Source organism: Sander vitreus, chromosome 2 (assembly GCF_031162955.1).
Source record: "Sander vitreus isolate 19-12246 chromosome 2, sanVit1, whole genome shotgun sequence".
In the NCBI taxonomy this organism is placed as follows: Eukaryota; Metazoa; Chordata; class Actinopteri; order Perciformes; family Percidae; genus Sander; species Sander vitreus.
Genome location: NC_135856.1, coordinates 9,942,950 through 9,956,674, shown reverse-complemented (window position 1 = coordinate 9,956,674; position 13,725 = coordinate 9,942,950). Strand labels below are relative to the sequence as shown.

Below are 13,725 nucleotides of genomic sequence, written 5' to 3'. Positions count from 1 at the left end.
CCACTTGAAAGACTTAAGCAAACTTGTGTTAGAGAGTCATTCTGACCTGTCAACATGGCAAAGCACCTTGTGGAAAACCTAGGCTACAGTTAAGGTAGGCTATATTGGCTAACAATATAATAGATATAATAAGGCTATTAAATAATGACCTTTTGAATTTAAATACTTTGATGTCAAATCAGAGACTTGAATCTACAGGTTTATGGGTAGGTTTTTACATATTTTGCAAATTTACAGTTAGTTTGTGCGGCTGCACCAATCATTCATCATCTTGCCTAGCAGGAACATTCTCTGGAACATGTATAGGCCTACCAAAAAGAGATTCTATGTCCAGAAATGCAAGAAATTGGTCCGTCAAGCAGAACTGTTTATTTGGCGTGTGAAGCAGTGAGTTTGATTTGGATTTTAATACATTTATACATGTCAAAATTCCACTAGCAGAAGTTCACCATAACCACACCATTGGCTCAGGATGTTGAGTTCAAGACATATCCATCCTAATGTAAGAGACAAAATCTAGGAGATAGTAGGAAAAAGGAATAATAACTCTGTCAGGGTACAAGCGGACAAAATGGGTTTCCTCAGGAGGGTGGCTGGCGTCTCCCTTAGAGATAGGGTGAGAAGCTCAGTCATCCGTGAAGAACTTGGAGTAGAGCCGCTGCTCCTTTGCGTCGAAAGGAGCCAGTTGAGGTGGTTTGGGAATCTGGTAAGGATACCCCCTGGGCACCTCCCTAGGGAGGTGTTCCAGGGTCATCCAGCTGGGAGGAAGCCTCGGGGAAGACCCAGGACTAGTTGGAGGGATTATATCTCCATCCACCTCAGGATCCCCCAGTCGGAGCTAGTTAATGTGGTTTCACCGGGAAAGGGAAGTTTGGGGTCCCCTGCTGGAGCTGCTGTCCCCACGACCCGACCCCGGATAAGCAGACGAAGATGGATGGATGGATGGAAGTCTGTCGCATTTCTGGAAAAAAAAAACCTTAAAGGGGTGATAGAATGATTATATAGGGTATTTCACACTGTTCCTTAAGGTCTCCCAATAGGGTATGTAACATTGGTTGGGCTGAAAATGTCCCAGGTGCTATTTTGTTACCCCTGTGTAATGGCTCTATTTGGAAGGACAGCTTTTCTTCCAAATATGGTATGCTCATGAATATTTAGATGAGCTGTGCGCTGTCTGGTTGAGGAACCACTCACACATACATTGGAGACGATACAGCAGGTGTCATATTTCAGACACACACACACACACACACACACACACACACACACACACACACACACATACATATAGAGCTGCGCACACACAGACATACTGTCTGTTACATGCCCAGACATGCCCGGCCGCAAGACGCGGCCAAAATAACAACTAGTGTTGTTGTAACGCTACCCTTGGGACATTAAAAAACGTCCACCAAAGAATCACAACTCACCTTGTAACTAGTAAGCGCGGGGAGCGGAGACTGAACCCCTGCAAACATGTCCTCTGCCAGTGCCTCTGCGGCGCTGCGTTAGATCCACAACTCCCTCTCGTACGATATACTCGTTCTAAACAGTTTTCTCTGGGCCAGTAGGCTATTCCGTTGTACCGTATGAAACACTGCATTTACGACCGTGGTTCATTTTCAATATCCTAAATATAAATACACTTTCTTCTTTGTAAGGTACACAGCGCAGCTCGTGTGTGAGATCCTTCAGCTTAGCGGGTCTGTGAAGGGGGAGAGGCCGACAGGGAAGGCAGCAAACCCGGCCAACAGCCGCCACCTGTCCCGCCAGATTGTGGAGCTTGTGAAGTCCGACACTGTCTTACCAAATTTGCAATTAGCCATCAATTTTCGTAAAATGGCCCATATTTGAGCTTCACATAGTTGACTTCTCGCATAAAAAAGTCTCAGAAGTGAATTTAGTAATGGAATATCAGAGATCTGCGCGACCTAGATTCAAAAGACTACCTGATCTCAGATCAGTGGTGTAACTTATGTAAATGTTGGGGCGTGACAAAGACTAGAGACTAGAGCCAAATGATGAGGTATTTGCCCGTTTTCAGAGGCAGTTTCAAATTGTGAGATTTGCAGAGGAAAGCAGTGTCAATGGGATTTTGAGGTTCTATGTATGTCCTATTTACCCACCAAACTGTCATTTTTCAACTATGACAAGGTAAAATCGGTTTTATCGGTTTATCACCCCTTTAATGCAATATCTGTTCACATACCTGTGCGTGCATGGCCTGTGCAAACCCCATGAAGAAGACCAGGCCTACTTCCCATCTAACACTACCATTCATAATCATATCCACATGGTATTAGTGGCAGGCCATTACTCTGCTCTTGACCAGGAAAACCTGGAGAGGAAAGGTGCATGATGGAAGGAGAAGAGGACCGTGGATGGAGACCAAGGAGGATAGAGGATGGTGGATGGAGACCGAGGAGGAGAGAGGATGGTGGATGGAGACCGAGGAGGAGAGAGCATCATGCACAGACACAGAGGAAATGTCACAGCACATCAGATCGGCAAAACTTGCATTCAAAAAGGAACTGAAGAAGTTAACTGATGATTCATATTCATATTTTGAAAGATCAACTGACGAACTGATGAATTTAAGAAAATCCTTCCTAACACAGTGCAGTGCATGGCCTCATGCTAAATAAACAACATGAAATAGTTCAGAAATAGCTGTGAAGTTTTTCAGGCTCTGCCACTTAATAAACTAAGGGCATGTTGTTATTTTATAGCTTGCATTGTGATATTCATTAAAATGCAAAACATGATTAGCTTAGTAGCTTAACATGGTGGGCAAAACCAGGGAAGAAAACATAGCATAGAATTGTGTTGTGAAACAGATTTTTCCTCTCTTGTCTGGCAACGCGATGTGAATCTGATCCTCTCCAAAATGTGCCGAAATCTATGTCAGGTAGAACATGCATCTGTTAACACACTGGTAAAGTCTGTAGTGGATTATTATGTTACTAACACATTGTAGAAACGGGACCAAGTGTGCACACATGCAGGCAAAAATGCTGCAATCACTGCAGGGCACAAAGCAGGTCTGCACACTGTTAGGCTCCAAATAGTCTCGCATTGCCCGGCCTTTCTCTGCAGCACTGGCTGATCTGGCTTCACCGCTTAGGGGGGAAAATGCTCTGGCTTGTTTGTAATTGTTTTTGTTATCACGTTTAACTGTGATTGGCACAGCTGCTTCAGAGCTACAGTATGAGACCAGGGATGTGACTGGCTGAGAGAGTATTTATTAATCGTCACACCCGCTCATCTATAGTCACCTTTACCCAACCCTTTTGCATGTTGCACTGCTGCACATACATGTACCAAAATAGAAGGTGTGCATGGAGACGCCCACACGTCTAGTACACCTTGCATTCATGATTCAAATTTCAACCAAAGTACAAAATATTAGTATTTGTTGAGTGTGAATGTGCTATTTGTGTGCATATGTGAATAAAATATGCGATAATTATTAAAAGCTCGCATGTCACAAGAGTTTAAGTTACAAGATCAAAGATGAAAGTCTTAAAGGGACTTTAGCTTATTCACCATAACCCCCAGAGTTAGATAAGTCCATACATACCCTTCTCATCTCCGTGCGTGTTGTAACTCTTTCCGACGGCTCCACCGGTAGCTTAGCCTAGCACGGATCCTAAAGGTAATCGGTTCCAACTAGCCTACTGCTCCAAATAAGTGACAAAATAACGCCAACATGTTCCTATTTACATGTTGTGATTTATATAGTCACAGTGTGTACAAATAACAAGGTCACATGAGACACAGCCGTCTTCTAACCGTATATAAACTGGGAACTATATTCTCAGAAAGGCTGTGTCTCATATCACAACATGTAAACAGGAACATGTTGGCGTTATTTTGTCACTTATTTGGAGCAGTAGGCTAGTTGGAACCGGTTACCTTCAGGATCCGTGCTAGGCTAAGCTACCGGTGGAGCCGTCGGAAAGAGTTACAACACGCACGGAGATGAGAAGGGTATGTAAGGACTTATCTAACTCTGGGGGTTACGGTGAATAAGCTAAAGTCCCAATAAGTCAGCGTGTTCCTTTAACTTACAGACTGGCTGTGTAGCACCACAGTAAATTGAAATGTTGCATTACTCCTTTTATACCAGCAGAGGGAGACATCTACCTTTCTTGTAAAGTATTAAAGTATGGAGGGGGAGATGGACAAACAGGCTATAACTATTTAATAAATTGTTTACATAAGTTTAACTTAGTTGTTGTAAGAGGCATAGAGTAAAAGTTTTAGGATTATGTAAGTATGCATGTGTAGTTTTATTTATCCTCATCTTTCTGGTGTGCTCATCGCCCTGATTAACAAACAGTCTGCCCTCAAGGCTCTGCAGCTAAAGAGAAAAAAACATCCTGCAGAGCAGATAAGATGTCAGGCATCACTATCAGCGTTAACTAAAACAGAAGTGGTTTAATGACACGATGATGGCCTGGGGTCCAGTGATGTATCATGGCCAAATCATCAGCTAATGAACCAAAGGGGTGTGTGTGTGTGTGTGTGTGTGTGTGTGTGTGTGTGTGTGTGTGTGTGTGTGTGTGTGTGTGTGTGTGTGTGTGTGTGTGGCAGAAACTGAGGGAGTACTTGGCCCACTATTAAATATCAGAGTTCAGCTGTAGGTCCAATCAAAACAGCCTTAGGGAAACATCAGCCTAACCAAAGTCATGAGACCAAATTCATCCGCACACATGAGGCCGTGTACACACTCAAACCCTAACACACACACACACACACAGTAATACAGATAAGGTGTAGTGTGGTGGCACTCAGGTCTGTGTATACTAGACTAATCAACATACGTTTCTTATTTCTCTAATACATCTATTTCCGATTCCTCCAATATAATATTTGCAATAAATTACCTACAGTATTAAACTGTAGATTACAAATACAGAAAGGCTACATATTCTAAATGTGTGAGCTTGCTAACTGAGCAACCTGTTTCGGCTATTATTAAAGTGAGGTCTTGCTTAATAGTTGGTAGATCATTGCTAGGTGGTTGCCACATGGCTGCTAGTCACCCAAGAAGCCTTTTTTATTTAATTTTTTTTTGTTTTTATAGAGAAGAAGCCACTGACTGGACCCAACGCTGGCATAAAGGAGGAGGTCAAAGGGTGCCATGCCCACGTGTGGTTTGTTTACAGTAAGGTTGGCCGTGTGGGAGTATTACACCGTTTCAGAGAGCGATCAACATAAACCGCCACCAGCAAGACTCCGTTATTGATAAACCACAGCATTTGAGAAAACATTCCCCCAGTGCAGCGCCAATGATAAAGGGATTACTTAACAAGGTGATCGCATTAGATGACTCGCCGTTTCGAAGCCTACACACACACACACACACACACACACACACACACACACACACACAGCCCAGTTGTTGTCATTTCGCTGGCGTCTGTCTCCCTAAAATCTACAACGTCGTAGCCACACATTAATGAGCTAATGGCTTGTATGACTATGCTTAGCCTCACAGCACAGTGGGTTGACAAAGGTTTTAACTTGATAAAAGCAGTGTTACACTCCAAGGATAACATATTAATATTGTATTGCTTTTTTAATGGCTTTTACATTTAATTTAAATGTCAAACAAAATGTTTTTGTTGGGCTATGTAGCTGTACTGAAAGATTACTGTCATTATGGAGGTTACGTTAGTTGTATAACAGGCTTAAAGGGCTTTTAAAAAGCAGTTATTTTTCATGTGAAAGAAGGTTGCTTCATTCGAAGATAGTGTAATGAAGGGATGAATGACTTTCAAACAGTTCAGTTATTTTTTATAATGAAGATTGATCATTTCCCTGTCACAAAAGGGGAAACAACAAAACCGGTATCGGCTATCGGCCAAATTGTTATTATGAAGAGTTATTATTTTGATACTTGATTTGTGGACAAGTAAAAATGTTAACTGGAGTGCCCTGGTAGCTCATTTGGTTGAGCGTGCGCCCCACATACTAAGGCTCAGTCCTTACCGCAGTGGCCTGGGTTCAACCAGAGACGATTTAGAACCGAGAGACCCCAACTCAGAGTAATTTCCTGTATCTGTGTCACGTGGGTTTCGCCACAGCCACGTCTCATTAGGACAACAGCAATAGGTCATGAGTGTATTGATTCCAATGGGAGAAGGGAATGTGAAAACAGATTATGACCGATTCTTTCGCCCCATAGTTACCAAAGTGAATGTTGGAGCCATTTTTCACAAGCCACATACCTCCCGATCATTCTGACACTTATATGGTGTTTTTCAGATGGAAAAATCAGGAGAAAATTTACTTTGTTTTAGACCTGCTTCTGTCTCAGCAGCAAACTTGTGGTTTTGTATATATCTAATGTTAGCAAAAGAATATATAACTACATTACGCAGATATAACTTTTCATCCATCCACATGACGTTATTAAATTGAAGTATTCAAATAGTTGATTTCAGTCAATTGTGGTTACATTTACTGTACATTTTGCCATAACCTAAAAAAAATATTCACTTCAAAAAATTGTTAGATCAAAATCATTGTGTGTCAGGAAAGAACACTGAGTTATCCTATTGTTAATGACCATATGGCATATACTGTAGATAAACTCAATTTACTGCACACACACACACACACACACACACACACACACACAGGCCACACGTAACACACATGGTGTGGTGCAACTTGAGGACAAAATGTTCAGCGTCTCTCTGCCTCTATAAACGAAGGCTTTCTTATGTTTCAGAGACCACTGGGGATATATTTTTCTGCTCCCTGCTTTTTCCTCTCATCTCCTTTGTAGGATACCGCAGGAGGCTGGTTTGGGTTTCTGTGTGTGTGTGTGTGTGTGTGTGTGTGTGTGTGTGTGTGGAGACTGAAACAGGCAGAGGGATGTCGTTCATACAGTCTCTCCATTTTGGGATCAGGACAGGAAGTGGGCTCAACAGAGGAAACATGACCTCTCTCCCTCCTCCCTCCTTCCCTCCCTCCCTCTATCCTCTTACTTTTTCTTGTATTCTCTCTTCCTCCCTTTGTCTGTCCCTCCCCCAGTCTGTGCCTTCCCATTCACAGGGTCATTTCTGGCTTTTTTTGGTTGCAGAGATCCGGTATACGCTGGTGTGTGTGTGTGTGTGTGTGTGTGTGTGTGTGTGTGTGTGGACCTTGAATTACATTCTACTCACTTCCTGTGTAAATAAAATCTATGTTAACTATGTGATTTCTGAAACAACGCTAAAACTTTGGTCTAGTTGTTTCTGGGCTCCCTCCCTCTCTCTTGAGACTTGCAGTCTGTTATGTATCAGAGCTCCTCTGATTAAAAGCCAAAGCAAAGGTCAGACTCTGCTGGGTAACGAAGATATCGCCCGACTTCAGCTTCACTCTTATACCCAGCGGTCTGATAGCTCTAGCTGATGAGCTTCATATTACATTATGTGGTGAAAGCCTACAGTTAGCCTCCGGGCTATACATCAGTATGACCTCAACTACACTGCCCCAAGACTTTTTTAAAAAAACATGTTTTCTCTCCTTCATGAACTCAAAACATTTATGAAAATCCTCTGCCTTCTCCCTCTGTTACCCAGCTCTGGTAATCTTTCTACCACTTTTCACTTTCCAACGCAGAATGCCTTGACCTCTTGCTTTGCCATATACAAACACACACAGGCGCCCACACTGAGAAAATAAAGAAACAGCATGTCAGCAAACGGCAGTGTATTTCACCACAGAGCACAGAGCCAAGGCACTGGGAAACAAAAAACAAAAGCAGAAGACCTCCCTCTTCTCATTCTCTGCCTCCATCCTGCTCGCCTTAAAAAGTTTTTTGTATTTGTTTCATTTTCCCAGACGTTTTCCTTTCTGGTTGTTTTCTCTCGGACGCATCCAGTGCAATGACGACACTTACAAAAAAACTTGCGTGAGTGGAAAAGGTAGGTTAGTTAACGACAAATGTTACAGCAACATTACAGTTACAGTGATACTGTTAGACAGAGTGGTGTTTGTATTGTAAGGTTACCACATTACACACAGTGTCAGTCAAATACTTACAGTATTCTATGTACAAGACATATGAACATGCACAAAACAGGGCCATAAGTCACTATGCAAACACACACAAATACATACAAATTACACAGTTTAATACAGTATTATAATAAGGCGTGTGGAAGTGCTCATGACTCGCCTCATTTCCCTCGAGGCCATTTGGACATTATATTCAGGGTGGGAGCAGCCCAGCTGTTTCCTACTGCTGCGTACCAAATCATGCAAATGTTGGGAATCAAATCAACATTTTCATTTAATAGATTCTCCACTTGAAAACATGTTAGAAAGACAATGATTTGAAACAATCCAAACAAGGATATGGGTTGAAAGGATTTCGAAGATACATGTTTCTGGTTCGCTGTCAGGTATCCATTAATCACATAACAGGACATCTCAGACAGAGTTCTGGTCAACACTTTAACCAACATTATATATAAATCAGTGCGCAAGATATAATAAACCATAGCAAGAGTACTTTTTCTTTTTATGCTACATTACCAGCTAACTCTCAGTGGTGAAATAGGGCTGCAACTAGTGATTATTTTCATTACTGATTTACCTCTTGGTTATTGTTTTTTGGCCACTTTGAGGCCTGTACCACGAAGCAAGATTTGGCGTTAACGAGGTAACTTCCGGTTCAACCCAGGATTTTGTGCATCACGACGGTGGATCACTTGTTACCGGGTTAAATCGTTGTGGTAACTTATGCTGAACCTAAACTACTCGGGAGCAGGTTATGTTGGAGATTAGAGATCAACCTACTGACCAATCAACACTCGATTGATAACGCGGTCACCATTCTTAGAAGATCCGGTGAGACGTGCGCTCATAAAAGTTAAAACTAGTGCTGTCAAACGATTAAAATATTTAATCGCGATTAATCGCATTAATGTCTTAGTCAACTCGCAATTAATCGCACATTTTTATCTATTCTAAATGTCTAATTTGCATCAGCTGTGTGCTTGGCCATCAAGTGGTATTTCAGACTGGACGTGCTGCGATGATAGCTCAGTTCACAATGACAAAACACACAGATCACTTTGGTCTTGTCAATGGAACCATTTGGCAACTTTTTAAAAGTAAACTTTCCATTCAGAATCTTATTGGCATCCATTTCGGCGTCTCGTGCTCGCCATCCACTCAAAACGTAACTTTAGCCTACTACTCTTTGGCCGGCTCGCAAGCCCAAACAAGTGTGTACGGCCTGTTGTTTTGTTTCCGGTCTAGCTAGATCCGGTGTGGTGTTGTAGTGTTTCTAACGTAACTAGTTGTTGCAACAGCATGTGAAAAAAACTACAAAGTTTGCTAGGCCAAAAAGAACGTTAATCTCGAGATAAACAAATAAACAATGGGTTTGTGTTAACGCCGTTAATAACGCGTTTAACTGACAGCACTAGTTAAAACATTTAGAGACCAACAACCCTGTTAACATTCTCTGATGGGTATTTTTATGAAAGATATAAATTTTAAGCGGAGGGAATTACGTATAGGCTATTTGTCAGCTTCTTGAGCCGTGCGTTGCCAATGCGCACATCGGTATGAATTATGTTTTTATATTTTTTATTTGCTCTCAAGATCGCTTACCACTGCCAGGGTTGCAACTGAAATAATAGGCTAAAGCAACGTCCATTTATGGAAAGCACAAGTGTAATTATGGTCAGATCTTGTGCCTGACTGATGGAAGTGATATTGATAAGCGTTGTATTTCACGCATAACAGCGTTGGCTTTTTTTGCCAGCTTTCCTTCCTGTTTTAGGAAGCAGCGACTGTATTGCGTTTTGCCTGTAAAATCATGTCTGTGTTCTTCATATTTATGTAGTATTATAGTTTGCTCTTCTTATGTAAAATAAGCAGCTCTGGTAGATGTTTGCGATTGCTCACGATGTGCAAAACACCGGCTCTTTTATGTGAACGCGCGCGGCACTGGATTGGGAAACCCTGGGTTGATTGAACTAGTTGTGAACCACCGTCGCAAAATTGATTTGAACTCTTTAGCTGCTAAATGCTCCACTATGGTCACCAGATGACTGATAACTGTGTCTGTCTGCTGTTTGTTGCTGAGCAGGTAGTGTGAAGTGGGTTTATTAGAGCGTTTTTGCTGAAAGCAGCTGCCAGCGGTTTGAGTGAACCAAGTTGCTGGCCATAACACCAAAACAATGAGCTGAAATGCGCTGTACAGCTGAGGGGGTAAGTAGTAATAATTCCCTGTGGGTTCATCACTACGAACGACCACTTTCACATTTCTCCATCCAAAACATATTTACTAGTGCAGCTTCAAAATGTCAGAAAATAGTGAACACAATTTCTTAGTCTCTAAGTCTTTAAATGAGTTGCTTTGCCCAACAAATAGTCCGAAATTCAAACACATTCAATTCACAATGATATAACACAGGAAAAAAAACAGCAAACCGTCACATTTGAGAAGCTGGAACCAGCAATAAAAGCAATTGATCGACATTTGACTTTTGACATTTGTCAATCGATTAATGAACTAACTGTTGCAGCCCTAGACCTAACCAATGGTTTAACTGACTATAAAACTTCATAAAAATGGATGACGATGTGTTTCTATGGTATTACAGTTTTTCTTGATTGCTTTGACCTGATTAAAGAAACTGGGATCCACTCGGTTTTCATCATCACTGTCTCCGCAGAGCAGAAGACACCTCTTGCAAATGTGTTAACCCTTTCTCATTGGATTGACACATTTTCCCCACCCTTTTGCAGAACAGTTAACACGGATGTCATTCAAGCAGTCCAAACTCCATCGTTTTAGCTATGGTAACCAAACAGAAACCATCTGTTCCTAACTATTAGAAACTACCTACATCAGTATGAACTCACTGAAGCACCTGTTTGACGCTCCTTCACACAAATCTTCAATTAGCAATCAGTCTGCAGGCCTTAAAGGTGCAGCGTCTGTGTTGTTCTTTGCCAACATGGATGGAAGAGGTCAAAGACAGAAGAGACTGAGTTTCAATAGTGGCTATTTCTTATACTCTACAGTAATAGATGTTTATACTTTACTGTAATAGATTTTATTTTGGTTTACATGTATTTTGTGTAATATTTACAGTATTTCAGTTTTCAGCCACAGTTTGAAATAAGAATCAATGGAATCAATACAATTTGCATCAAAGCATTTCTGATTCTGGATCCAATTCTTTGCAAGAAGGCAAATTTGTCAACAAATGTCACTGGCATGAAAGCTACGCACAGTAATAGGCTACAGTGACAAGCAATGGTGCACTGATTCACACTGAGAGCTGTATTTAGTATTTTGTTGTCCACTGTGTAATGGTTGATTGGAAGAGCTCATACACTTGTTTGCAAGTTGTGTTGTTTTGAATGCAAAATTTTCTTTTGTTGCATATTTTAAATGTTTTGGCACGGTTAGAGCCTTTTGCAAACAAAATGTGTCATTTTGACCATGAGTGCCACTGTTTCGGCCTGTGTGTTAACTGTTTTGAAAAAGGTGGAGTTTGAGTTGACTGCTGTGTCAAAGCAATCAAGAAAAACTGTAACTTGGTATTAGTGTGATAATAGAGTCCTGTCTTGATAAAAAAAAAATATACCAGACTCGGTGGAGGAAAGAAACTCATTGTGTATCATATATAAGAGTTTAAGTATGAGTGTTTTTGTTCAATCTGATTTGTTTCACTTGTTTTGTGCCAATCTTCTAGGACTTCCCACCCTGACTGCTACAGAAGTCCAAAATGGCCACCGGCAACATGGGAATAAGGTCATTTACAGTTCAACCCTGTCATCCTCTGATGTTCCCTTCACGTTCACAGGAAAAAGGAGTGAGTAGTGTAACCGCATATGAAAGACTTCTTCTTGTAAAGGGGATGCTTATTATAGTTGAGTCTAGGCTATTGTGGTACTTCTCCTGGGAAGTTGGTGGGAAATAGTAGAAAAGCATAGGGATAGAGATGAACCATAATTCATGCAAGACCAGGAGCTGTGTGTTTTAAACTAAGAGAATTTGACCGTCTACCGTTTCTGCTGGAGAGGGAGGAGACGAACAATCTATCTATTGTGCCGGAGAGGAGAGTTACGGGATAAGACTTGCTATCTGCAGCTGTTCTCTTGTATGATGGTGAGAGCAGGAGAATAAACAAGCAGGGGAGGAGAGGTAAAGATAGAGAGAAAAGGAAGCACAGGAGAAAAGAGGGCGCACAAGAGAGACTCGTCTCTTTCCTCTGTTAAAGTTCATTGACAGGAACACTTGTGCAACCTTATCACGTAACACGGCATATGACCAGTATGAGCCCAAACCCTCACCCTCTCCCTCTGTCACATGGACATTGGGACGAGGCATTCTTCAGCTCTAAACATTCTCTCTAAAATCTTTCTGTCTTTCCTCTCTCACTCCCCCTTTCATTTCAGCTGGCAGCCGGCTGACTTTTATGTTTAGTGTCAGGGTTGTCATATATATATATATATATATATATACACACACACACATCTGAGAAAAAAACACTTTCAGTGCTCATGTCATGTAGTTGGTGCTTTTCTCTATTTTTCTTCTTTTTCTTTTTTAAAAACAATTTCTCACCTGTTTATGAAGGCAAGAACACTTAAGAGCTACAAGAAGGCGACTGTCTTTCCAGCGCACACACATTTATACAGGTTAAATGCAGGGTCTAGTCCTCTGCGACCCTCACAGGTTCCACAGGGGCCGATGTAGGCAAACGGGTCCAGAGTAACATCAGGGCTCCACAGGTTCAGAGTTCAGTAAAATCCACTTACTGCTCCGCAGGTCAGTGTTAATATGCACTCGTGGGCAGTAGTGTCCTCCAGGCGTGGATTCATGGCTGGTTTCACAGTTTACAGTCAGAGACGTCGTCGTCTGCAGCGTGAAGGTCACTGCAGCATGATATCTTTGAGGTTTTCCTGCAGGATGGTGTCCTTGACGGCGTGAAAGACAAAGCGGATATTCTCTGTGTCTACTGCAGTGGTGAAGTGGTGGAAGAGTGGCTTGCCACGGTTTCTCCTCTTACGGCTGAACGACTGCACCAGGAATGCCTGGAAGAAGCAGAGCATGGACACTTAAGTAACAAGGTTACAGTCAGCTTTCTACTGTAAGCTGATTTCTTAAACATCATGTATATAAGAGAGTCCATTTCTTGGCCTGATAACCTGGTTTTCTACATGTGCGCATGAGCATGACATTTTCTACATGTGCGCATGAGCATGACAAACACTTTAGACAGAGAATATCACAGCATATTTGTAAAATTCAGACCATTTGCGTTGACAGGAAAAGCCGTGCACTCCCTCAATTCAGAGTCTGTCATTTCTCCTCTCACTGCACTGTCAACCCTTCTTAAACACACTCCCTATAAAAGTCAGGAAGCCTTGTATCGTATCACTACTACATTTAGAATCAGTAAGAAGTGGATCCCAAGCAATGTAATGACCTGCTAAGTGTATACGCATATTTACAGTGACAGGTTACTAAAGCATGGTGCATGTAAAGTTTTTTTTAAAGTAGCATTAACTGCAAGTCACTTATATACAAGACAATCAAGGCAATGACTAATTCAACACAGGTGTGTACAACGGACCAGGTGTGTAAACTCTCAGACAGCCACAAGGGGCACGTAAAGGGACAGAAAACAGAGAGTCAGGCTTAGTAACTATAGCAATGTATAATCTAGTATAGAGAACATGAATACAAGAATA

General features: G+C 41.7%; 1 protein-coding gene and 1 long non-coding RNA gene across 3 annotated transcripts in view; both read right to left on the bottom strand.

Annotated features, from left to right (window-relative positions):
- Positions 1-350: 350 nt before the first annotated feature.
- On the bottom strand, positions 351-1,977 carry LOC144529338 (uncharacterized). The gene is made up of 2 exons (XR_013502979.1): positions 1,431-1,977; positions 351-976 (listed from the first exon to the last, which is right to left on the bottom strand). It is a non-coding gene; the product is annotated as an uncharacterized LOC144529338 (long non-coding RNA).
- Positions 1,978-7,692: 5,715 nt separating this feature from the next.
- Positions 7,693-13,725, bottom strand: part of gna12a (guanine nucleotide binding protein (G protein) alpha 12a) — a 23,965-nt gene continuing 17,932 nt past the window's right edge. For both annotated transcript variants that reach the window (XM_078276520.1, XM_078276514.1), the window contains one exon: positions 7,693-13,065. In XM_078276520.1, coding sequence (XP_078132646.1) covers positions 12,904-13,065 — 162 coding nt within the window. In that variant the 3' untranslated portion in view covers positions 7,693-12,903. The remainder of the gene's footprint in view (positions 13,066-13,725) is intronic.